Raw genomic sequence first — 27,397 nt, 5'->3', positions numbered from 1 at the left:
CAAGTGTCAGGCAGCAGCTAGGATTACTTTGTCAAATACAGTGATTTCTTGCCTTGCTGATACTGATCAGCATGTTTTAACTCCCAGCCTTGTCTTGCTTAGCCACAGTTACAGTGGCGTTCTTGGTGCCAGAGCTATGCTGGGGGAAAAGTTTCCACAGCCTGTGTTTTTTATGATTTGCATGTTGTTGCTTTCCCCTCATTTGTTGTTTGAGCATCATCAAGCATTCAGACTGTTCCAATAATTGGAACAACTTGGATTTTTCTTATTTTTAATCTTTTATACCTCTTCTGCTATTGCTAGAATTGCAAAGACAGAACTAGACTTTTTTGGTTTCTTTTCACATAAGTAATTTCAGTTATGGTTGGATGAAATCAGCTTTTAACTCTGAGAGTCCCATTAGCTTTTCTCAGTCTTATAATTTGCTCGTTTTTCTTATCGCTTCAGATTCTGCTTCTTCATGTACAATATGCAGATACTGGAAACAGTTAGATGTGTAGGCTTGTTAAATCTTTGTTTTCTATGACTGTGACTTGCTGATCCAGAAGGAATGTCTTGTGCTTATTGAAAAGAAGAAAACAGAATACGTTTGGTAGGAATTCCTTGTGATTAAGAATTACGTTTGCAAGAGCTATAATTAATTTTAAGGTGATTTCCTTAATACTGAGATATAAACTTATGTAATAATGAAGAAAGAAAATGAGAATTCAGTGAGAAAACACAATCTCAAGGCAGTGCAGGATCTAAAAAACTAGTGTTTGGTGTGTGCCCTCAAATGAAGGGGGCAAACAGTATTTTCTGCTACAGATTGATGAAGTGCAAAGGTTACAGGAGGGTGTTTTCTATCTTTGAAGAGGGAGGAAGCTGCTGTTTCTAGCTGCCAACTGATGCTATAGATTGCCTTGCGTGTCTTTTACTCTTGTCTCATTAGAGATAAATGGGGCCTGACTTCTTAAAGTTTACCATTCAGTTCAGACCTAGTCAATAGACCAAAGTGTGTTCTTCCCCCAAAAGCGCAGTTGGGTGGAAGGAGAGGATGCCAACGGATCGAAGTTGGGGGATGTTTGCAGTGATGCCTCATCTTTTCTGAAAGGGGTTGGAATGATGAGCAGCATAACTAACCTTGAATTTCAGGGGCTGGACTTCACAAATCAGAGCACTTCTCACTCTAAGGTAGACTAAAACGTTGACTTTAGGGCAGTCTTATGTCATTAAGCTGTCATCTGCAACTAGATCAATAGATGACATAGATTAGGTTGTAAGGAATTACAGCAGCACTGAAACCCATGTGAGTAGTGGGAATAGCTTTGTAGAACTGAATATCAAGAGGAAAAGAAATGGGAGGGAATAAAGGCCACGTGTGAGTTGGCTTTGCTGTTTTCAAGCTTAGACTGTAACTGCGCTTGTTCAGTGAACGGGCAATGTGTCAACCGGTCTGTGGGTACGGTTACCTCTTTTAGCCCCAGCCTGAGCCTTTCAGCGTTACCGCACGTTAGTCTGTGGAAGGTACAGGAGGGTTGTATAATGAAGTGGTGCAAGATTGCTGGCAGTGTCCCCAGGCGGCCAAGAAGGCCAATGGCATCCTGGCCTGTATCAGAAATAGTGTGGCCAGCAGGAGCAGGGAAGTGATCGTGCCCCTGTACTCGGCACTGGTGAGGCCGCACCTCAAATACTGTGTTCAGTTTTGGGCCCCTCACTACAAGAAGGATGTTGAGGTGCTGGAGCGTGTCCAGAGAAGGGCAGCAAAGCCAGTGAAGGGTCTGGAGCACAAGTCTGATGGGGAGCAGCTGAGGGAACTGGGGCTGTTTAGCCTGGAGAAAAGGAGGCTGAGGGGAGACCTCATCGCTCTCTACAACTACCTGAAAGGAGGTTGTAGCGAGGTGGGTGTCGGTCTCTTCTCCCAAGTAACTAGCGATAGCACGAGAGGAAATGGCCTCAAGTTGCACCAGGGGAGGTTTAGATTGGACGTGAGGAAAAATGTCTTTACTGAAAGAGTGGTGAAACATTGGAACAGGCTGCCCAGGGAAGTGGTGGAGTCCCCATCCCTGGAGGTATTTAAAAGACGTGTAGATGAGGCGCTTAGGGACATGGTTTAGTGGGCATGGTGGTGTTGGGTTGACGGTTGGACTCGATGATCTTAGAGGTCTTTTCCAACCTTAATGATTCTGTGATTCTAAGATTAGAATTTTAGCGTATCTTGCTCCAAGCTTTGTTCAAGGAACAAAGCCCTGCTTTGCTCTCTTTCACAGGTGTATGAGGCTTTCTCCCTAAAAGCTCTTGGTTAGCACAGGCAAAAGTTCCCAAGCCATCTAGTTCATGATCGCCTTGTTCCCTTAAGGATTTAAGTCCTGTTTGATTGTTAGAAGGGAGAGCAGTCAGTCTAGTCATCTTAGTCTCTTTAAAATCCCAAATTAACTATGAAAAGAAAGCATACTTCTAGCTCTTTGCCTGATAAAAGTTAAAACTTAAGTGATTGGCAGCCATGCTGAACCTTATCAAATATGGTGAAATCACTCCCTGTTTTAACCTCCTTAACTAATATCAATCCTCAGGAATAAAAAAATAATAGTACATATCATGTAAATCATGCTAATGATTCTCCTTGTAATGTCTGTCTTTCCCAAACATATCTGTGCAGTTTCATAATTGCAAGTGGAGTCTTTAAGTGAAAACAAAATATAAATTAAATTTTTATACTGCAATATTTTACTGCCCTTTGTATTTTTGTACCAAATAGAAATGTTTCATACAATTACATTTTCTTTTTAGCTTTCCCAGCACTCATTACCTTTGTTTATAATCATTATTGTTGCTTTATATATTTCTTACATGAAGACTAATAAACCTTACAAGGTCTGTGGCTTTTAGTGATAGGACTGCAAATAGGTCTATAAATCCAGCAAATTACTTTGGTCCAAAAGAAAAGGTCCTGTGTGGTGAATCTTCATATTAATGAACGTTATATGTAATTATTCCTCTTTGGAATCTGATCATAGTTACAGTGGTTTGCCTGGTTTTTAAACATTTCAATCTAGACTGTTGTAGATACACCAATGTCAAATTTACCTTGAGGTATGTGTGTATAAGTTACAAATACTTGGAAAATCTTGAGGCGAAATCCCAGCTCCTCTGAAGTTGCTGAGAAATTTGCCATTCACTTCAGTGGACAAGAAATTAAATTCTCATTAAATATAGAGGGTAAAATAAACTGAGTTGCAGAATAATACAGCCAGGAGGCCTATGGATATGTCTGATCTCTTGTAAAAATCCCCTTCGACTAATCTTGCTTCTCTTCTCGTCTGCTGTGACTCCATTCCTGCAGTATTCCCTGGGCCCTTCCAAAGTACAGCTCATCTCCCCGCCCTGTCCCCAGTGTCCCTCCGGCAACGTCCCATGCCTCTTAACCTGTGTAGTCCTTTTCTGTCATTTTGGTTGCTACCAAGGCAAAAGGTGCTGTGGGTGGTTTATGGCAAATGATGTCTGAGAAAGATGGAGCTTCCCTGGCCCTTCTTCAGCAGTAGTAGTAACGTGGAGGTGTCTGAATGCCGATTGTCACGATGATACAATCCGTGAGACCTCTGTCAGGTTTGTCTGAAGTTGGCCAATGCATTTGAAAGATGGGTGGGAGTGGGAAGGAACTCAGTTGTGTAAGTCCCGTTTTCTTAAACCAGATGTTGTATTTTTTTTCTCCATTATGTGCACCATTACGTCAGTAACCCTACAGCTTTTCATACATATAGCCAGTTTGCTCTAAGATGACATCTGTCTGGTAATCCCACATTCTGTTGGGATGTCCTGCTGTTGTGAAGTCCTAAATACATGCAAGAGATGTGAGAAAGAGGACAGGGAGGGAGAAGACATTTTGCAACAAGTTCAGCTGCTTCTTTAAACTAACACGGCTTCTCTAGGATAGGAAATATTGCAGCTATTCTTGCAACCTAGTCTGGATGACTTTGACCCTGTAAATGGGTCTCCCATTTACAGGTAAGTGTGACAAAACAGAGTGAATTGTTTGTTTACATTTCAATTTAAAAAGCATGTTTGCTGGTAACCACCTGTGAACCCCCAGTTCCTGATTAGCATGGACTGGCATAGGAGCAGTGTCTCTTGCAGCAACGGTGTCTGTAGCAGCAACACCTTTCACGCGTCATCAGCCATCCTGCAACTTGGGTGATGAAAGAGGATAATCCACTGCCATTCTCCAAGGCTCCTATTCCACCTGCAAACACCCTACCGTGTCCTTGCCTACAAATACACATAGCATTTGCAGTAAATCTTCCAAGTTGAATGTTGAAGCTAAACGTCAACATGGTGTTGGCAGAGGTAGGGCATAAATACTGCCTTTTGGGATGACCTGGGCTGCAGAGTTTCCCACCTGCAGGTCATGAAGGAGTAGCAGAAGTTACAGTCACCCAGCATTTCTCATGCCAACAAATGGAAGAGCGAGTCCAAAGCTATGAATAGACTCTCCTGGGTAATTGCATCACAGAAAAGATGAGCAACTGCTGTTGGGCACGCATCTTGTCCCATTTGGACCTTTGAAGGAGCCTCTGCAAGACTGGAGTCTGAGATACCTTCTTGCTGTGCTGATTTATTCAAAGACATTAGAAATTACAGTCAGCTTTTTAGATCATTTACTGCCCTTTCTGTTGGTTTGGCTTTTGATGATATAAAGTGGTTGTGGGGAGAGAATTCAAAGTAATTAATATTGAAGCAAATTTTTAGAAAATGGATGGTTTTGTCTGTAGCTGAACTTTGCCTCTTGCACAAAACAGTTTACAGTCGCTTTATTGCAGTGGGCTTTGTTTCAGCTTTATAGCTAAGGTGGGTGTCGAGTTGCCATAGCTACTACGCATTATGCTGCCTTTATGTGGGTTCCAGAGTGTGTTTCTGGAGGATCAGGTGCAACTTCTAAATAATTAATAGTATCCGGGGAAAGGGAATTGGAATTTTGTTTTGGAGGGCTTTCTTCTCGTTGTCCTCTACAGTTACTGCCAGTGAAAATTACAGTAGCTGTAATCCTAAGAAGAAAGCTCTGTATGACATCGGAAAGAATCTCTCTTTTTCATTTTAGTACATTGTTGCATTGTTAAATACAGTTGTCCCCTTTTAAATACTATCTTGGATATAAATATTCTAGGGAAGGCTTATAACATAATCTGTTGTCAATGTCATTGTCCCTTCTGCACCTTCTCTGTGTGACAGGACTGGGGATGCACCTTTCCCATCGGGCTTCTCTGCATGCTCCAGAAAATACCAGACTTCTTTGATTTTCTTCCCATTTAATAGAGACAGGTCTGTCGATGCTGAGCGGATGAGCGAGCAGATGGATATTCATGGGTGACTTGGTCGGATCGGTTCATGTTGTCTTACTGGGTGTATATTCTACAATGATGCTTGGCAGCCTGTTACAAAACACAAAAACACTGCTTCATATACAGGTCTGTGTTACTGCGACTTCTCCCAGCTTGTTAAATACGCGTGAGGCCAAAGTCTTTGGAGATTAGAGTAGTGACCTCCATGCCATTCATGGTGATTTCTTGTTCTGAGAAAATGCCCTATTTCTGTGCCAAGAGTCCTGGCAGCTCCTGGGATACTGTCTTTTCCTTCTGAACTGCATCGTGTTGTTGATATGTTCTAGTACATAGGCAAGGAAGCAAGGAGTGACCTGCGTCTTGGTGGTCTGGAGGTGGGGAGTTTTTGCCCAAAGAAGCAAACGCTGCTGTAACGGCAGCTCCACGCTGTAGGGAAAGTTTGGACGTGTTTTGGCAGATTTTTGGCAGGTCAGTCTTGGTGCAGCCAGCCTTGGTCTCATGAGCTAGAGGAGGTGCTAAAGACAGAGACATTGCAAAGATGTCAGCATTTGTCACACAGATCTGTATTGCCCCTGGGTTTCAGGCAGCAGTCTTATTTTCCACATTTCCTTTTTTTATGAATTACCTCCACCCCCTCCCCAAGAGCAAGCTGAACAGCAATCACTGCACACAAACCCTCTCTTCTCGTACCGGGTAGCTTTGGCTCAGACTGAATCTACCTTCTAATATCTGCTAATCTCAGACCTGACACCTTCTGGTAAAAATACCATAAAGTGTTCAGACCAGGGTAGAGTGCTCTGCATTAAATCAGGGTCATGGAGCTTATTGATTTGATTTTTTTTTTAATTTTTTTTTTTTAGATGCAGAAATCAATATAACCCTTCCTTTTCCCATCACCAGTGTATTAAATTAGCTTGAAACATTTGTGAGGCTGATTCAAAACTTAGGGTTGCTACATCTTTAAATTAAATAATATTCTGAAAGTTATAAGGGGGTGTGCATGTATTTTTTTTCTTTTAGTTAACATTGTTAGGAGCAAGCCTACTGGGATTTGAAGTGTTTCAGAGCTACAGTGAAAGTAAAACAGGAAGTGAATGCCCTTTGTCATTTGCATTCTAATGGAGGTCCACTTCTATCAGAGGACGTGGATTTTTCTTTTAATGCCTTTTTTAGGACTCTTCTAAGCATTCCAATAGCTTATTACAGCTTGATTGCTGCCTCCAAAATGCATTTGTATCAATGATAGCCTTGGTGACATTAGTCATGGAGATGATGCAGAAGTTCACAAGTATATTGCATTTTGAGAATCCATTGAAGGTACTGTATTTTCAGGTTACTGGAGAGCTGAGGTTTGGGAGTGAGAACTGATGTCTTTGCATAGGTTGGGGAAAAATAGATTAGTTTTTGTGGCGGAAGGAGCCAAAGATGACTGCTTCTGCCCTAAGGTTTGTTCTTGCTGTCTAACCAGTTGGTTATAAAAAGCTGCTGTAGTCACAAATTCTCTCTCCTTCACATCCATAAACTGTCTTGCTATAGTAGCACTACTGGTGCTATAGGAAGTGTTTAAAGTTACTTGTAATGTGTGTGTTCAAAGGATCCAGAAAGAAATGGGGTTTTAATGTTCTGCCCAGCTTGGGAATATAACTAGAACTTATATTAACATTGCAGTTATAGTTAAATATAATCTGATTTTTTTTGTCCTGACATTGCTCGATGGCTGGCGTTTAGCATTTAGCACCACTTCTTTGTTGTACTTTAAATATTTTCTCTGATTTTTTTTTTTAAGATATCTTTCTCCCCTAAGAGAAAAATGTTATCGTGATTGTTTATACTGGTAAAAATGTAATCTTTTTTTCACAGTCCAAATTTATAACTAAATGCCTTGTGCTGTGTGAAGCGTCGTATGTACCAATCATATACGAGTCTGATAGGAAAGCAGCTGATTATCGCACCTGCACGGAGGGACTCTTCTGATGCCCTGAATCCTGGAGAACCAACACATCTGCTCGGAGAGGGTCTGGATGGCGTACGTGTGTGTCTGTGACTGCCTGCAGACTGTGAAACAACTCCTTACTTCCAACTTCACGCCGTGGTAGTGGTGCTGCTGCACGTGAAGCTGCTTAAATGGAACATGAAAGCCTGACAGTTGCTGGCTTGTGCCAGGCTCGTGCTGTTGCAGCTACATAGGTACTGCTATCAGAGCTATCTGGTTTCCTACTGATGTAGGTTTGGTTGCTGGGGTGAGGGGACAGGATGCCACACAAAAATCCCAGCTATGTAATTAGTGCTTAAATAAGTGCCTGTGGAGGTACAAAATATTAGGTGTCCAAGAGTAAAGTGTTGTCTAGAAAATGGAGACGTGCTGTGCTGCTGGTAATACCAGTTTGCTCTGTTAATGTCCATCTGGGTTACGCTGTTTACTTAAAGGTACCTCAGTGCTGAAAACAGATTCTTAAAGTGGGAGGAAGTAAAACAAGTGGCTGGCAGATAATACACAAGAAAAGAGCAGAACAAACTAGGACTGTGTTTAGGAGAGAAGGACATTAGTTTCTTTGGTCAGTGAATTTAGAAAGACCATTTAATTTTGTTAGTATTTAAGATACCGTTTTGGAATTACACCTTTTTGCTACAGGGAAGACTAGTAAAAGGAAATACTTGGATAAATGTGAGAAAGATGCTTCTAATGTTGAAAGCCACCAGGCTTCACAATAGTGGGATGCACTGTCTGATGGGGGCTTTTAGAACTGTGCACTGGTGAGCACACGCTGGGGGATAATTCTGCTTTTGTAGAAGACGGACCAGTTTTTGAAAGAAACCTTTTTTCTTTTGCTGGTTTTTCCTGATCTTTTGAACCAAACCTGTCAATGTAAAATCCTAAAAATCAAATTTCAGTCTCTGTATTGCAGCTGGCTCTGGAGACAGTAGGAGTATTTCCTCGCTGAACTTGTACTGTGGGAAAAGTCTTGAATTTTGTTCACTGTATCTTCTTCCTCTCCCTTTTCATGTTCAACCCCCTCCCCTTCATTTTTTTTTTTAGTGAATGTGGTCTGAAAAAAACCTGAAAAGTGGTGCTGCTACTAGATAGACCTGTAATTCCATTAGGCTTCTTTTTAACAGAAAACCAGAATCTGCTTTTTTTGGATGGCTTCTGAATGCCAGCAAAATAGTGCTTCTTGTAAACCCTATTCTTATTATCCCATGCTTTCCGTGCTGCCCAACTGACAGCCGGTATCGGTTTTGATTGTAGTTTCTTTTCAGGAGTTTTTCAAAGGCTTATGTGCTAAGCTGTGCAAACAAGGTGATTTTCAATTCACACGGATTTCATCAAATAACTGTAATGCCTTGGGAACTATATAGAATTAATTCTCTCCTGAGTGAGGTTTTTTTGGGGGGACATGGCCTAAATATCCCAGTGTTCATATTATTAATATAAATTTAAAAGATTGATCGTATTCTAGAACTTCTGGGGAGCAGATAGGCATGGTGGAAAAAGTATCCAGTTTAACACAAAGATTTTAAACCTAGACTGGTGTCTTAGATGGGTTTTTCTGGGCTTTGTGATAAAAATGTTCCAGCTGTCTGTAAGCGTATAACTTAACACGTGTTAACTGGCTTCCAGTACAAGAACTTGTATGGCTTGAGTTCTTTTGTAAAGATAACCAGTCCATAATATATAGATCTCAGAAAGGTATATTTCTGTGACTGAAATACATCAGTGTTAATAGACGCTTTGCTCCTTTGCGCTTAGGTTGTTCTTTTTGTGCAGATGATAACTCCTGACAACAGTTTCGGTGATACTGTGTGTTGCGGGTGGGAGTAACTGCAGCTGGAGGTAGCTGTGAGGCTCTCCAGGACCTCTGGTGTCACTCCACAGTAGGCACAAGCATTGTGGCACAGAAGCCCATGAAGTCCCAGAGGTGGGCCATACTGGTACGCGAGAGCTGTGCAAGAAGGTAGCCAGAACATTTGCCAAGCATGGAAAAGAAATGGGCTGAGGAAAAGCAGGATGATGGTGGGGGTCTTGGCTAGCAGGAGTGGTAAAATGGAGTGGGTGAAGGGGGCAGTGACCTCAGGTGTTTGTAAGGGGGCTCTGCAGGGATCGGTGACAGGGATTATAAAATTACAGTGGATTCAGATTTGCAGATGACACATATTGGTGCTGCATAAATTTTGAGGGCATGACCATCGGACTGCGCAGCCTGATCTGTAGGAAACGTGGATCCATTTATTAGTACAGTTCAACACTTCAGTGCCAGGAGTGCACACAGGCTCTGGAAAGGATAGGCGAGGCACAGAGTGCAAGTTATTTAGCATGCAGTCGTGTTGCTGTGCAGAAGTAGTGCAGTCCTGAGGGAGTAGTAAGATTGTGTACACCAGCACTGTGCCGGTACCAGAAAACTCCAGTACTGGTGAAATACCGAGGGGGTGGAAAAGGAGCACAAGTTCTGCAGAGGTGCCCTGCTGAAAGGCATGGAGACCTCCTAAAGGAATTTTGTCTGGTTTATCTGAAAGATTAACAAATGACCAAAAAAAAAAAAAACCACCCAAACCAAAACTGAGTATTAAACAAGTTTCTTAATGTAGTGGAAATAGACATGATAAGAACCAGAGGCTGGCAAAAGGAAAGCAGCTGAATTAAATGAAGTTGCACACTTTCAGCCAAGAAGATGATTAATCATTGGAATGAGTTCTCAAAATAAGGTACTTTCCCAGGCACTGTCTAGTCAAATGTGATTAACTGGGTTTTGTGAAGAAGTAACAGGGTAAAATGTTTGTGACACGTAGGAGGTGAGCCTAGCTGATGTAATTCTCCTTTACAGCCTTAGCTCGGTAACCCTGTGAAAACCTTATAAAGGTTGCATAATGGATTTCAGTTTGCTGAAACCGTAGAAGGGTCATCATCTTGACTTGAATGAGGAAATATCCAGCTTGGCTTTTGGATTTCACTGGGAATAAATAATTAGTATTTACTTAGTTCATTCTATTAATAAATTTTCACGCTTGCAGGAAGGCACATCTAATCTAAAGCCAGATAAACAAGCATAGAGGTGAGGCATGGCCAAGTGAATCAGCAGCAGACCTGGAAAAAGACCCAGTGTCTCCTGGATCCCCGGCTGAGACAGACTTGTTTTCTTGGGAGGACTCAGCTGTCTGAAATCCAGCATGTTCTCCAGTCCGTATCATTTCTTAAGTCTGGAAGGCCAGACAGGACAACATGAATCAAGCCTAGAATATCACAAAATGGTGTTCTGATTAAAAGCATAAGGTATATGAAGGTATATGAAGAAATTAATTTTATTTTTAATTTTATTTTTATTTTTATTTATTTTATTTTTATTTATATATTTTTATATATATATTATTTTTTATATATATATATAAAATTAGGCTTACATTTACCATGTGATTTCTATGTAAATATAAGGCAACACTTCTGTAAGGCAGGTGTTTCCCTTCATTTAGGAAGTGCTGTGCTCAGCACTGGCAACACTGACTTACCTAAACTCACGTAACGGTTTCTATTACTGGGAACTGATTGACATTTTGACAGCACTCCTATTTGTTGATGTTTGAGTACTTAGAGGTCAGAACAGCGAACACGTTGGTCTTCTGTTTCCCGTGCTGTCAATTCCAAATGTCTACATTCACTTGAAATTATTCACTTAAATATAAAAGGTTAGTACTTACCCCTTGAATTTTGGATTGAGACTTAAATGAAGAAAATCCCTTGGTGACAGCTAAGGTAGCTACTTCTACTGTATTTATGTGATCTTGCAACTACAGTTCTTTTGCACATAAGGAGCCTGAGTAATGGGGCTTTCTGAGGCTTCAGGTTTTGATTTTACGTTTTTGTCATATATGCCATTTGTACATAGTACCAGGAAGATAAGCGTACAGATGCTGAGCAGGCTTCCTTGGCACATGGACAAATTAGGTCAGCCTGCCAAGAAATTTAGATTGCTGATTTTAAACAATAGTGATTAAGATGTATGGAAAATTTGTGTTTAAAGTTCTTTGTATGAGGTTTTAAAAATTTTATAATTTTTTTTAATGATTTATTTGGATGCCTCCTTTATTAGCTAATGCTTGAACAAGTGGCTGCAGGGTCTGAGTGGAGTCAGCCCCAGTCTTTTCCTACGTCCTTGGTCCTGCCTGAGACTCCACAGTGACTGCGAGATCATTTGCTACGAGTTGAACTGAGCCTGTTGATTTATTTCACATAATACTGCATGGCCATCTTCCCATGTCCAGCACCGTGGCAGTAGAGGGTAGCTGAGATTAATCTGTGAGCTACAGCACTTGCATGGGAAATTGAGCCCCTGAAAGTGCTGTCTATTTTGGCCATGTATGCTGAGATGCCTTATGGACGCCTTTTTGCTATTTCTGGAAGAATTGTTTAGAAATGGGTAAAAGATGTTGCAGATAGAGGTGTTTGAGATAAGGGGTGAGATTTTTTTCAAAAGTGACTTGTAATTTGGGTGCCCGCACTGTGAAGCGTATTACCAGTCAGACGGGGAGCGGTGGTGCTGCTTGTTATAGCACCCTGGCAAGGGCTCATTGCGTTTTATAAAGCAGATCCTTCGGTGGTGCAGAAAGTAAGGCATCCATCCAAAACTACTGGCTGCTGTAGCAAACGCTGGCTTCTTGGTGTAACCACTGCCCTAGCGCTGGGGAGGGCTGGTTCATTCCCCTGACACTCACCGAGGACGCTTGCCTGGGCATAAGCAGGAGCTGCAAAACATGTCCAGCAGATGCCAGCGTCGTGGAGAGCATTTGGAAGTCCATTTTCTCTCTTTCTGTTGTGGTTTAATCTGGCAGGTAGCTAAACACCACACAAGCCGTTCACTCACTCCCCCACCCACAGGGGATGGGGGAGAGAATCAGGAAAAAAAAAAAGCAAAATTAATGGGTTGAGATAAGGACAGTTTAATAGGACAGAAAAGGAACAGAAAATAATCATGATGATAAAAGAATATACAAAGTAAGTGATGCACAATGCAATTGCTCGCCACCCGAGCAGTGGTCGCTGCCCCCCAGCCAACTCCCCGCAGTTTATGTACTGAGCATGACATCACATGGTATGGAATGTCCCTGTGGCCAGTTTGGGTCAGCTGTCCTGGCTGTGCCCCCTCCCAGCTTCTTGTGCACCTCCAGCCTTCTCAGTCGGCAGAGCATGGGAAGCTGAAAAGTCCTTGGCTAGTGTAAGCACTACCTAGCAACAACTAAAACATCGGTGTGTTATCAACTTTGTTCTCCTCCTAAATCCAAAACACAGCACTGTACCAGCTACTAGGAAGGAAATTAACTCTACCCCTGCCGAAACCAGGACACTTTCTGAGGTCAGATGGGTGCTGCCTCTTTCACTTCTGGCTGCTGACAGCTCCTTTCTCTCTGGGAGGAGGTTGCCCCTGTCCTGCCCGGTTTGACCTGTTGAACAGAGATCTATACTCTGTGCAGTTTTTTGCCTGGCAAAAAATTTAATTCGTTAAATTCCCTAAATTAACTTCCTTTGGAATACAGTGTGGCTTAAGCACTTGGCTTGGGGAACAGCCATGGCGGTGATCCACTGTGCCCTAACCCACAGGTTGCACTGCTCAGGAATCTTACCTTAAATTAGTGCATAGGGGAAAAGTGATTAAAGAAAAGCCCTTTTTCTGTTGTTATCTGTGACAATGTTGGGGGGGCATTCCATGAAAAAGTTGTTGTGCAATGGCTTTGTGATTGCTGGGGAGAAGTAGTTCAGTGTGTGAATTAATTTCAGTAGCAGAAAAAAAATCAGTGGCTGACTTCTGCAAAGGGCGGTTTAAACTTTATTGTTAAGAGATGATTAAACTCTGCCTGGATTAAAATAAAGGCTCCATGGATATGGAGGCAGAAGAGACTGAGGTGGTGTCTGCTGAGCACTTGGTTTCGCTTACCCTGGCGTGCGTTAGAGCTGGAGTTTTACCCTGCAATTACTCAGTCTTGCCTTCACCCGGTCCTCTCGCTGCATCTTTCCTTCAGAGACAGGATGGCTTTTGTTTCACAGGGTATTTCTGGAATCTTGCAAATGTGATGTTTCTGTGCTTTTAGGCACGAAAGTGCAAATATCACCTTCGTTTATTTGGAGATGAATTTAAATTAGATTATTTCCCTCAGCTGCTAACGTCTTAGTGTTTTACAGTAACTCTCATTAGTTTGTGTGATTATATTGCCAGTAGAAAAATTCATGGTTAAGAGCTTTAGAAAAAATAAAAACGAAACAAGGGAATGATGATGTATGAGTCTATAGGCGTTTTTAAAAGGTATTTATAAGTAAAAAAAAAAAAAAAAAAAGATAGAAAACAGTGCACTCAGCTTTCCTGTTATCTGATGATGGTGTCAACCCTGAAATATTGTACTGTTTCACTGTTCTTCGCTATATTTCAGTCTTGTAGCTTTATGCTTCCCAGAGGAGTTGAAATAAATACAGCTACTATAGGGCTTAATCTTACTTTGTTCGATTTCATTTACATATCCTGATGTTTATGACAATCTGTTTTCTAACAAATCAGCTCTACCCTACTTTCTTGGCCCCAACCAAAGCAAAAAAAGGTTCATGAATTGCCCTGCTTGCAGCGATGTCAACTGGTCACAATATTCCAGATATTTCTTAAACATCTGTTAAAGTCTGTTACTGTGTTAACAAAAAAAGATACTTGACAAACAAAGAGAAAACAAATGCTTTTCCAGGTATTCTGTCAAGGTAGTACATAGCTTTGACGTCTGTTAAGTGTGACTTGTCACCCTATTTTGTATTACACACCAGTTCAGAGATTAAGCTGTGCTGCAGATTTTTTTGTAAAGTGTCAAACTACTGTTTAACTCGGTGTACTACATCAAGTCAAGCTTTATATTTATCTCAGTTGCTTCAATATGTTAGCATTGGTAGAGTTGTTTCTGCTTTCTGGGATTATTTGGGATTTTTCATTTGCTTGTTTTTAGTACACTGAAAATCTCACGTGTAGTTAGGTCCAGTCAGTACTGTCAGTGTGAAACATTTAGAAGAGGGGTTACCAAAATGTCCCCTGTGAGGCATTAATTAGTGAACTTCATCTTCCCAGAGTCTCCCACCACACCTGGGAACAAGCAACAGCTACCAGCTAGACGATGTTGAGCATTAGTCTGGTTACATGTTTGGTTCCAAGGGACTGTGTTAAGAGAAGTATATACATGAGTGGATGGCAAATTTTACTATTTCATTTTTGCTAAAAGACACCCATCATAAGGAATAAATGAAACTGCTGTCCAAAACTAATAAGATTCCCCTGCATAGACCTGCCTTTCTCACCTATTCTCCTTCACATCCCCTGTCCCCCCAGCTTCACTTCCATGCAAAACCTTCCACGAGGGCTGACCTTCCACAGTCAGCAAAATCCAAACCTGACAGGAAAATACAGCAGGAAGCTACACAACATGTAGCTTCTGGTGTCAGTTTTATGTATGCATGTAGGTACCTTTTAGATAATATTTTTCAAAGAGATGTGATATTTTCTTAGCAGGTTGAAGTTGAGGTTTACCGGAGAGATTCTAAGAAGCTTCCTGGCCTGGGAGACCCTGACATTGACTGGGAAGAGAGCGTCTACTTAAACCTCATCCTACAGAAGGTAACAGTGATGCTTATCTAACTTTCATGGGCTATTTATGCTAGAGAGGTTTCAGGGTAGGCTTTGATCTGTCCCCTTTCCTCCCTAGCTTGGGGGATTTGAACGCTTCTGGAGGATATGAAGAAAACGTGGCTTTAATTTTGCCTTTCAGAGTCTAAATGAACATAAACTGAGATGTTTATTTTTCAGTAGAGTCCTAATAGCTTTCCTCAAAAAACTTCAAATATATCTAGTGAAGCTGGTCTGAATTTTATGCTCTGTAACAAAGTTTTGCAAAATGGAAGGCTTTGTTGAGTTTAATAGTTTTTGAAAGTGAACAAGACTGTTAGACAAACAACATTTCTGTTAGAGTTCACCATACTGGTGCAGCTAACAGAGGGAACTGCTAAGTGGAAATGCAGTAAAAGTGTTAATGTATTGCACTGGGAGTTTGCTGCTCTTGACATGAGAACTTTAATAAAACTTTTTTGTTGTTGGTGGTGGAAACACGAAGCTAACACAAATTATTTGTTTAATTAACTCATAGGTTGTTTAGTTATTGCGTAAGTTATACGGGCGCTTAGGGAAGCTGAACGTTACTATAGTCATTTGAAATCCCTTAAAAGTTTTGTTGATTATGATCTCAGAATGAGAGACTGCTGGCTCATTGCACACATCCTGGAAAATAAATTGTTTTCATTCTCTCTCCTTCCTCCCAAAAGTCTCACTGCAGAACTTCTCTGCAGAGAGCAGTTTCCACCTTTATTTGATGCTGAATAAAACCAGAGTCCGTTTGCTACAGTCAGAATTCAGAGACGCTGTTACCACTGAACATTGCTGTCCAGAGCTATCACGCTTGCTCCTTACAAGTTTTTTCAGGTTGTTTGGCAGGCTATGTTAATGGCTTCTGACCTTTCTAATGTGTTGCTTGTGTTTTATTAGTGTTTCTATTTTTCTGTTTTTGAAGGCAGGATATCTCTTCCATTTCTACCTTAAAGTGTGCTTATGTGTGTGTGTCATGCTTATTCCCCCAGCTGACCAGTAGGCTAGGGTTAAACAATATTGTCAGGAGTTTCTTTACCCATAGGTTGTGCATCTCAGCATCTGTGCAAAAGACTTTGGTATTACTGAGATAATAAACAAACACAGGCTTGAAAAATGTAGGCGTTTTAGCATAGTAAAGAGAATAAAGAAAACGGCAATACCAAAACATCTTACTTTTTAGCCAGAGTGCTAAAAAAATTAAGACAGGATGTGTTCTGCTTCATGCACATGAATGTTTTGTTTTTCTAACTCTAAACCTTTATTTCTCTATCTGGTGTCCTGTTTTAGCTGGATTATGTGGTGACATGTGCTGTGTGCACACGCTCCGATGGAGGAGATATTCACATTCACAAAAAGAAATCTCAGGTGAGATTACATGTTATTACTGTGGATAAGAGGTTGGCTTCCAGTATTAACTAATCCTAAAAACTGTATCAAAACCAGGGCAGTGGTTCTCAGGCTGTGGTCTGACAGATGCATCCCTGTGAAGCATCTGAAGTCTTCGTCTAGTGACATTTCCTGCCAGTCATCTAAATGTGAGATCTAAATGTCCTTTATAGCCCCTCTCAAAAAATTGTAAAGACCTCTGCATGCTTTCAAGATTTATATCTTTGCCTACTGGATTGGGGTGGGGGAGGTATGCCCAACTGTTAACCAGTCTGAGAGTAAACCTGAAATTGTATGAGAACTGAGTTATGAGAAGCCTTCAGGGTAAATCTGTAATGTAGGGCTATTAAATGGTAGACAATTTACTGATTACCAATTTATCTTTTTATTGTTTTACGAGATTCTTTTTTTCTCTCTTAAACTGCTCATTCCTTCCATCTCCACACCAAAGGCTTTTGTCACTTGCTTGTGTGCAGCGCACAGTTAATCCAGGGTTTAGCATAGTGGAGGAGACTGAATAATAAGCATGGAGGGGATAGGAACAAGAAACCCCAGACTTCTTCACTCAATTTGCAGCAGATCTTGCAACAATTTCTCCTAGTTGGCAGAAATTCTTCTTTAAAAGGCTCCTATTGCCTTTAAAAGGCTGTTTCTCCCAGGCAATTCCATTTCTTTAGCTCAATCAGCTGCTTGCGTGGCTTTACCTAAAATAAACCAATGCTTTTTAATCCTCTAATTTTGTTTTACTGTTTTAAAACAATTGTTGCTTTGCCTACAAACAAAACTAGCAACGCTGATTATTGTATTTGTAGTTTGCATTAGTTAGGTGCATAATTCCCGTCTGGTGCAGCTGAGGCACCACATTACACCACTGATGTAAGCCTTTTATTTCTCATTGCTTTTTCCACTGTTTGCTAGTCAAAGTTTCACCCCCAGTTAACTTCTGCAAAATTCTTTTGAGAAAAATCTGTAAATGTTACTTGAAGATTTGAAAACTAGGAAGATGAGGATGAGGGACCTGCCTTCACTGTGTGTGAGCAGTGTTTGGAATAAGGAGGAGGTTTTCTGTCCCTCATTCCTAGAGGTTTGTACTGTGGGACTGCTTATAAATTTTTCTTTGTCTCCCCTTTTCTAGGAGAAACTCAGCACACATTAAAACTTACCAGGACATACTAGTGACATTTTAACATCATGAAATTGATCTATGGAGAGAGAAAAGGCAATTCTATATGCTGTGGAAAGCATACTTGCAGTAGGGCATTTCATTGTAACATGCACCATTGAGGCTCTTAGGTTTCAGTGAACAGAAGCCAACTTTTTTGGATCTGTATTACTGCTCTGATGGTTCTTGCTTTAGAAAGCGTATATTCTGCTGTCAGTGAGCAGCCAGATGTTGAATAGGTAGAAGCCCTGCTCAGGCATAGGACTTGCTGTACTACTCCAGACCTATGACAAAGCTATTGTGTTCATACCAGTAGAGTAGCTAAGGCATGAAACCAGTGTAAAGGCGGCTGACTTTCCCTTAAATTTTTTTGCAGACTACATTGATTCTCTGCTGGCTTGACAATAAGATCTCTACAAACTGTATTTTCCTCAGGTGTGTCTGACTGGAGATGAGTTTGGGGGTTTTTTTGCTTTACATTGGATGGCATGAGAACAAGGATGCCTGGAAGATGTCCTTGTTTCAGGCATTGGTGCAAATGTCATCTTTGAGGAGTCGTCTTACTTTCTAATGCCATTTCTTGTCATGAAGCAACGTTTCTTTTTAATAATCTGTATTTAAACATGCATGTACAAATAAGGAAAAGCAGCCCTCTCATGAATTATCTAATATTCTACCCTTAGTCATGTTTTGTGTTGAATGGTTTGTAGCAAGAGTATCACAAGCCTGACAATCTGGGCAGATTCAGAGCTTTCAACACGTTCACAGTGGGCTAAGATTTGACAAGTTTCTTTAATTCAAAGCTTTGTTTGTAAACAGAGGTGGAAGCAAAGAAAACTACTTGGTATGAATTCTTCTCCCTCTTTACCTGCTTGTTAATCTTGTTGGAATGATAAAATCTAAAGCCTTTAGCTATTTAAATATAGGTCATTTTGAGGAGTGAAGTGACCAAAGTAATTCAGGAACTGCTTCAGAGGGAGGAACATGCAAGAGGAAGCACAGTGGATAGAGAAAGAAACAGAAGCAGAAGATGAGGATGAGAAACCAAGTGCTTGCCCTCCTGAGGGCCGTGCTTCTCATTACTGAGTGATATTGATCTTATCGTGGTACTAAGCAAATAACAACAATGGAATTAACTGTACAAGCAAATAGTGTTAGGTCAGCTACTCCATGGTAACTTTCTTGCTGTGTGTGCTTTTACTTTGCAGCGCATTGCAGTAACTTAAAGGCAGCTTAAGGTGATTTTCTCTGTTAATGAAAAGGAGGATACCTTAGCTGTACCATAGGATGCTGAGAGGTCAGGTACACAACAGGGACATTTACTGTGGAGCAACTAGTATTTGATAACTTGCATGTGAAAACTCAAGGATTTCACAAGTGTTGTCATTATTGCAAAACAGGCTGTAGTCAGAAACAAGCTCAGCTTTTGCCTGCAGGATGTCCAGCATCTCTAGCATAAGTGAAATTGTTGGCTGACAGAGCAGTGTTGGACTGTGGTGTTTTGGTATTGCTTGCCTTGTATTCATTGCATCCATTCCTGAGCACATTTAACTGCAAAGATTTTTTTTTTTCCCCAATATCTTTCTCAGCAAGTGTTTGCGTCTCCTAGCAAACACCCAATGGACAGTAAAGGAGAGGAGTCAAAGATCAGCTACCCCAACATATTCTTCATGATTGACAGTTTTGAAGAGGTGAGTTCCTTGTTGTAGCAGTAGAGTTCTGTCCTGTTCTAGTCTTATGTCCTGATCAGCTGTTTTCTTGTACCTTTTGAACAAATGTTCTTGGCTAATTGAGGGTTATCTTCTAGTAGTTTTTATTTTATTTTATTTGACCTTCCTCTTTCTTTAATATTTGGAATCTGAGCTTAAAGCTGGATTTTGGTACCTGTCTTTATGATGGGCTAAAGCAAGACAGGCTCATGTGAGAGCTGCTTACCTCAACACATGATTTGCAGTGTGCACTGAAAGTCTGGGGTTTTTTTGAAGGGCTGGGGTGGAGCATACAGCTCCCTTGCTTTCTGCCATTTACGTTGAAACTGCCTTGGGCCTAAGGAGAATCATGGGAATCTGAATATATTTGAACTTTAACAGCTGCAGTTTGCCTTGAAGTGTTTCATTTTGTGTCTTTGGCAGGTTTTCAGTGACATGACTGTGGGAGAAGGAGAAATGGTCTGTGTGGAGCTGGTAGCCAGTGACAAAAGCAACACCTTCCAAGGGGTGATTTTTCAGGGGTCCATCCGCTATGAAGCACTCAAGAAGGTCTATGACAACAGGGTAAGGTGCTTCTGAAAGACAACATCCTTTGCAACAATGATACTCTGACCACAGTTTTTCTTTGCTGCTGAGGCTGTTAGCTTTTTGTCCTGTTAGATCATCTGCATCGTAGTCTGTCTTTTTTGGTTTTGAAAGTTACCTGAAAGCTAATGCTTTTGGCTCAGACAGTTTAGAATATTCAGATCAGGATATATTACTCTGGTGTTTGCCAAAAGGAGTGAAGTTGATAAGTAGTCAAGAGCATGACACAGGAATGGATCTGAATAACAGCGTTCTGGGAGCCCCTTCATTTTCCTGAAAGGTCATAGATATTTCTAGTTACTTCAGAGAAGGCATGTTTTGCAGGGAGATCTTGAACTCTGATAACTACCTTGCTATATGTAAAACATGTTTTTCTTTAGTGTGTTTTGTACTCACGGCTATTTTCAAAAGACCACTGTAGTTTCACTGCCACAGAAAGCAGCTTTCTTTGCTTTCCTACAGAAACATGAAAAGCCAGCACTTTCAGCTTCAAATTCAGTACTTAGTGCTGAAGTCAAGAGAGTGCAAGAGCCAATAAACTTCTCAAACAGTTTGTTATGAAGACAGTACTGAGAGATTTTAAAAAACAAACAAAAAAAATCCCCACATTATCTGCTGTGACTGTAAACTTCATTTCCCTTTGTTCCTACTTTTGTCAGGAGAGGTCGTGAATAATTTCCCTTCTCCCTGTTTTAAATGTGAGTAGTTATACTCTTCTAGCAGTTTTTCGAGAGAACGTGAAACTGAGATTGTTTTTCTGACCCACCATCACCTTATGGCCTCACACAAGCAGCAGGTGGGTTATTAAAATACATGGGAATGGAGAATCACTAAAGACAACATAAGAAGAAAGCCTTGCAGTGGAAAGACAAGATTTGATGTGGTAAAGTGACCTCATAGCCTAGGAGGTCATAGGAACGTCCTGTTCGACCACACAGCTACTTTACATTGATCTGTTAGATGAAATAAAATTGTTAGCTCTTCAAATACTCAATGATGGCTGAAGGCAAAACTTGAAATTTGACCATCCTTTTAACAGAACAGAAGCAATCTCGCTATACTTCTGAAGGTTACTTGATTTCAGTTGTGTCTGTATTAATTCTTAGCACAATACGAGTTGTGTTACATGATGAGCGTCTTGGCCCTTTCAGGTGATCACTGCTGAAAGTTGTGATAAACCACTTAAACTTATGGATAAGTCCTACTTATTTCACTTGGCAAAACCTTGACTGTTTTCATATTGGTCTGTTCCTTTTTTCAGTTCTCAGTTCAGTTTTCAGTTCAGTTGTGTTAACTGGAAATTGAGCCCTTCTGTCTGTTGAGAGGGTTCAAAAGCTGTCAGGGTTTTGCGGTGAGCAATGTGATGCAGGTTAGTTGTGCATGGGGGCTGGTTCTTTTATGCTTTGGCCTTGACAGCGTGGACACACAGATGTCCAAATTGACTTGCCACAAAGTAGTGCCAGAATTGTGCAGTGCGCTTTGCTAGTTTGAAGCATCTCGTGCGTGTGTGTCTATTGCTTTTTGGACTCAAACAAGTGTCCCTGCACAGGCTGTGTTGAGTTGTGCACGTGCCTGCTTGTGCTGTGGTGTGCCACATTGTGTGGGTCTGGATAAAAAAACTTTTGTTTTATCTCAGCGTGCCGTTGGGTAACTCTGCCTTTTGGATAGCTGAAGGAGTTGATTCTTCTCTGAGCCTCTGTTTTTGTATCTGAAAAATTGCTTCCCTTTTGGAGATCACTTCAGATTGTGGCTTAAAATGCTTCTTAAGAATCAAGATAACGATCATTATGTTTCTGACTTATTCTTAGATAACTGCTTTCAGAGAACGTTATTTTTTTGAAACATGGAGGTGGTATAACATGGTTTTCTCTCCTGTCTTGATGCATTGTAGGTGAGTGTTGCAGCTAAGATGGCTCAAAGAATGTCTTTTGGCTTTTATAAGTATAACAACATGGAGTTTGTCCGAATGAAAGGGCCACAAGGGAAAGGACATGCGGAAATGGCAGTGAGTAGAGTTTCTACTGGTGACACTTCACCGTATGGGACAGAAGAAGATTCAAATCCAGACTCCCCAGTGCATGAGAGAGTAAGTAGCAGACAGAAATACTGACTTATGGTTAAGCATGAACATGTTTTGTTCCAAAGCCAGCAGACGGACTGAAGCTGGGATTAACTCACATCAAGGTTCTGAATTTAGGTTTGCTTGTGTATATTTTGAACATACTCAGTATATGCAGATGGATTTTTAGCACAGTTTGCCTTGAGCAAATACTGAATACAGAGATGACTGGATGATTCATACTTCTGGAGGAGTGTTTTGTTGAAACAACAGCAGTGTTGATGCCAGGGATAATGATGATTCTGCCTGTTTTCTATGAAAATCAATAGATTCCATTTCTGTACAAGATGGGATTTACCTAGAAACGTGGAATTCGTATATTATGTAGGTTGCTTGCTAAACCTCGTGGGAAATGGTACTGTTGGGAGATTTTGCCACTGATGAATGCTGCCAACGTGAAGCCTATATAATATTAAAGCAAAGATTACGGATCTAGATGCAGTACCATATTTATGCATATGGTTAATTTTAATGCAAGTGCAGTAAAATACCAATAGATTCAGTCCATAGATGCTGATTTGGCCCTTACTCAGTCCTGAGCCTTGTTTTCCATTAAGGCATTTTACCTAGTTAATGGGCATTAGGCAGCATGTCTTCAGAATACCTGCACAGATGAGTCCTGACCTGGGCTGGGAAGTTCCAGATGGTTTCTAGTCTGGTTTCCTGTGTAACATAGCTGACCTCTGTAGTTCAGAGGTCTGCATGACTGCATCTAAAGGTCTCCACACGAGCCGTGTGACTGTTGTTTCTGGCTTCCTAAAAGGCAAAATGAGCTGCCAGCACAGAGCTTGTTAACTGGATGTGCATGCTTTCTACAATGGAGATAACAGCCTGGAGAAATCAGGCCTAGAGGGACTTCCTGATCTTTTGGCTCCGAGACTTCCAGTGCCAACTGGAAAATGTCAAAACACATGTGATAATATATTATCATTGCTTTTTGCTAATGGTTTTAATGGTGATTTGTCTGTTTCTGGATTTCCCATCAGGTGTGATATGAAATGGCTTCAGAATTAAAAATAGAGACGAGCACAAATTAGAGATCAAGTGCATTAAAGAGAGCATCAGTTGGGTGGTAGAATGCTTCTGTTCTGTTTTGTTTTGTTTTTTAAACATTAATGATAGAGGGACAACAGTGAGTGTTTCTGCAGTGCAACACCAACCTGGCTTGTCTGTCATCCTCACTCACATGTCACCTCCCTCCTTATTTGTATGGACAGATGTGAGCAATATCAGATTTTATCTCAGGAACAGTTATGGGATTATTAAATTAACTTTGTGAAGAAGGAAGGATGAGATAGAAGTTGCTCACCTCCATTAGCAAAGTAGTTATCCCTATTTTTTTTTCATTTGAAATGAAACTATTAAAATATTACTAGCAAAAACAGTACATAAGCACTGCATTTCAATTCTTTCTGAAATAGATATGGTCGACTGTAATTGTGGTTTACGCAAGAGCAACTACTGCTCTGAAGGACGGGTGTCTCTATAGTTTCATCCCTAACCTGTGTTTCACTATAGGCAATTATATCCTTGTATTTGTTGTCACTTAGACTGACCAAATCATCAGGGGCTTCTTAACTTGTTTTTCCCTAGCCCTTATTGAAATATGATATAAATATAATTGTACATTGACTTCTTTTGTGTCAGCATCTTGGGTTAAGTAATTGCCTTGTAACCCTGCTTCACAGAGACACCGTGACCTTTCACAGTAATCCCGTGTGGCATCCTTCAAAGCGGGGAGACTACTACCTTCTGTTTGCCAAAGAAATGAAGATGCACAATTTTAGTATGTCCAGAACAATACATTCTTAGCCTATTAAGTCTTCTGACTTTCAACATGCAAAAATAAGATTGAGATTCTTGGTGCCTTAAATTATTAATCTGTATTTTGTTCCTTTATGACTGTAAATCCTTGTTAAAAGTGATCAGCTGAGGAGAGACGTTTTTCATTATTCACGTAACAGTTGAGGGTGGTGATATATCAAAAAATTTTCATCTTGAAGCTGAGATAACTGTTCAGTAGATGTTCTCTGGCCACTCTGGTAAAACTTAGAGCTAGACACCAGTCAGGGTTCTGATTTTTACACATGACTGCCTCGTGGCACATATTTGAGACTGATGATTTCTTACTAGAAGCATAGAACTTTTTAAACAAAACTTTCTCTAGCTTTTTTTATTTCCCTTTCAGGTCACTTCTTTCAGCACACCGCCAACCCCAGAACGCAACAATCGCCCATCCTTTTTCTCCCCATCCCTCAAGAGAAAAGTGCCCCGAAATCGAATTGCTGAGATGAAAAAATCCCACTCAGCAAATGACAGCGAGGAGTTTTTCAGAGATGATGGTGGTGGAGGTGAGAGAAGTAATATCAGCTAAACAGACTTGTCTGGAGAGAGCACAGAGCTGTGGAAAGGGATCCCAATGCTGGATTTTCCAAAAGGTTTGCAGTGTGAAAAACCTAACTCCACAGAAAGTCCAACGCCAGTGCCACTCTGAAAATGGAGTTATTGACAGGCTTAGCATCTTTTTGAAGGCTGGAGACCAACAATTCCTACATATGTTTAAAACTTATCTCCCCCTTTTATGTAGACCCATTTGAGAGAAACTTGAGCAGGAAAGATGCTCCCCCTTTCACAGATGCCGCACTCTCAGGTGGCACTCTTCCAGATATCACAGTGTAGTGAGGTAGAGCATGCTCTTTTGGACAAGTTCTCTGAATTCCTTGATTAGATCCAGAGTTGGTTAAAGTTGGTGAAAAGGCATTTACTTCAACTGGCTTTGGATCAGTTTTGAACTCTCTAAAAAGAAAACCTAATGAATTTGTTTATATAATGGTTTAATGCCTTGTGGAACTCTTCCTTTGAATTCTAGTTACTCAGTATGAAACAACCAACAAGATAAAAAATTGAGTCTGATTCAGAATATAGTGTATAAATCCAATCATATCGCAGTTTAGGTAGGCGGGAAACTCACAAATGTCGAAGTCCGAACTGCTTTTCATATGTTTAAAAACAATTCAGTAGAAAAGCCAAAAAATCTCACTATCTGTTGGCATGCTAATAGATAAACACAAAGGTAATTTCCGGATCGCAAGTTCTGTTTGTAGTAGTGAAGGTATTACCCATCAGCGGTACTGGATCAGCTTAGCTAATGACGAATTGCACATTATAAAGCAAGCTTAAGCAAAAATGTTTAATTCAAATTCTGTGCAACTTAAACTGGTTGTAACTAATTCAAGGTTCCATCAATAGAAACCTTTCCTCACCTCTTTCTTCCTTAATTTGCCTAGTCACAACATCTGTTATTTCAAATGAGATGTGTTCTAGCATGTTTTACTAGGCAAAGGGTAGGGCTTGGGTCAATTACTACGTAGTGTGGGGAGAAGGGCAGCTTTCCCAGATGGAGTCCTGCTTTCGATATCTTTCTCCTGGAGGTTGCACAGGACAGAATGGACTTCAAAGCATTTATCCAGCAGCCTTCGTAGGTGGTGGTAGTGTCTGCTCGGTATTGTTTTGCAGGGTCTGATCGTAGCATACATAATCATAATGATGAACATTTTTCTTATTTTCATTTTCTTTTCCTTCTTCTGTATTTATGGAAGTGAACAAATTCCAGGTTTTCCAGACATTTTATAGCACGCATATAAAATACCAAGAAGTGTGGTTTCACTTAGTTATAAATGTTTTGACCTTATTGTTCCCGGTCCTAAAAATAAATAGAGGAAAATTTTAACAGCTTATGCTAGGAAGTTTAATTTATTCAAAGATGAGATTTCTACAAGGAGAAGTAACTAAAATGAGATTTATTTACAAATTTCAGAAACCTGAGTATCCTTACCAGTGTTTGCTCAGGAGCTGCAGTGGTGAAATTCTCTTGTTTCTGAGGGAAAAAGCTGACTTCGAAAAGCCCATTACTGTGTGAACTGTAGAAGCAGAGATGTTTGGGTGCATCTTGGCTTTGTGGGTGGAGGAAAACTTGGTTGTCCAAAGATCAGCAGTGTCCTTGGTCTGGCCAGTGCTGCTGCAGACCTGCCCCTAGTGCAGACAGACCTGTTGTGGACAGGAACAGCCCGTGAGGGCCCATTTCACTTGCTTTTGCTGTGTGCAAGCATGACACAGCAGGAGAATTGTACTTACTCCAGCTACCAGAGCCAGGTCCTTCTGACCTGATCACCACAGTGCTCTTGGCATAGCGGTAATGCGTGGGGAGAGGGAATAGACTGCTTGGCTATACGCATTTAGATGGAAGAAGGGAAAACAAGTTGGTTTGTGGTTGGTTTTTTTTTTTCTCACGTTGTTATGCATCTTGCTAGAGTAGCTGCCGCTACTTACTTTTAATTTGCTAAGGCCTCTTTGTTTGGATCGGGACCCACTTTTAATTAAACAAGTAAGTCTCGGAGCTTGGATCACTCTGGTCCGGTCCAGAATCGTTACGTTCACTTCAACATTTGCTTTTAGCACTGTGGGACAGGGCTGAGTTTTATAGGGAAATAGAGGGAAAGTTTAGAAACACTCAAAAAGTGGGGAATATGCATTCCTGGCTGTGGGAGAGACCTGCAGCTATAAAACCCTCCTCTAGTCTACAGTGGATTCAGCATCCTTTTGTTCTAAGTTATTTGTGGACCTCTAATTATGGGAAGAATGACACTGCTGAAGGGTCCCAGTTGGGCTTGGGGAATGTGTGGAGATCTGCAGTGAACTGGCTTATTAATGCTGATTCTCCCTCTGTCTTGCAGATGTCAATTTTCTTCATAAGACACAATTTTTCTTCTGTTACACTTGTTCGTTTCTGCATGAGTACCTGCTTAATTGTAGGAATGTTCTATTATTTTCTGTATGAGGGAAGGCTGGGTTAGGATTCTCCGTGTGCAGTGTGGTAGCAAAGGCTTCATTCCCACTCCTGGCTGGTCTCGTAGCAGATGATGGTTTACTACTACTGCCAGCTGCTGAATATAATTCATTAGCTTCAATGTAAATAGTGAATTATGTGCTAGGCAAGATCTGACTGATTTTAAAAATAGTAAGAATAGCGTCCTGCATGTGACTTATCTCTAGACAATGAATAGTAGGCTTTCCTTTTTTTGACTTTGAGAAGTCTTCCAATAAAACGCAGAAGGTACAATCACTTTAAGCTTGCTGTCTTCTACCTTTACAGATCTGCACAATGCGACAAATCTGAGGTCGCGGTCCTTATCTGGAACAGGACGGTCTCTGGTGGGCTCGTGGCTGAAGCTGAACAGAACAGATGAAAACTTTCTACTCTATGCACACTTAACTTACATCACTTTGCCATTGCATCGAATTTTAACAGGTGAATTTTAATGTGTATTACGCATGAACAGAGTCCTTTGGTTCCCAAACAGCCTTCTGCATTGTGGGATTTTGTTATTAAGATAAAGGAACAAGTATTTCTCTGTAAGGGAACATCACTTCGTAGACCTTTGTTGCTGACTGTAGTAGCAAATCTGTGTGAA

The 27,397-nt window shown here is 40.8% G+C and overlaps 1 protein-coding gene across 2 annotated transcripts in view; it reads left to right on the top strand.

Annotated features, from left to right (window-relative positions):
• The window catches only part of KIAA0930 (KIAA0930 ortholog), a 77,951-nt gene that overhangs the window by 43,991 nt on the left and 6,563 nt on the right, over positions 1–27,397 (top strand). The window contains exons 3-9 of one of the 2 annotated variants that reach the window (XM_076344219.1): positions 14,837–14,941; positions 16,253–16,330; positions 19,103–19,204; positions 19,646–19,786; positions 21,699–21,893; positions 24,115–24,277; positions 27,079–27,234. In XM_076344219.1, coding sequence (XP_076200334.1) covers positions 14,837–14,941; positions 16,253–16,330; positions 19,103–19,204; positions 19,646–19,786; positions 21,699–21,893; positions 24,115–24,277; positions 27,079–27,234 — 940 coding nt within the window. Of the gene's footprint in view, positions 1–14,833; positions 14,942–16,252; positions 16,331–19,102; positions 19,205–19,645; positions 19,787–21,698; positions 21,894–24,114; positions 24,278–27,078; positions 27,235–27,397 lie in introns of both variants that reach the window. The other variant, XM_076344209.1, reaches the window with a different exon arrangement.

This window comes from Aptenodytes patagonicus, chromosome 1 (assembly GCF_965638725.1).
Source record: "Aptenodytes patagonicus chromosome 1, bAptPat1.pri.cur, whole genome shotgun sequence".
NCBI lineage: Eukaryota > Metazoa > Chordata > Aves > Sphenisciformes > Spheniscidae > Aptenodytes > Aptenodytes patagonicus.
Note: the sequence above shows the minus strand (reverse complement) of the source record. Positions and strands in the feature narration are given on the sequence as shown.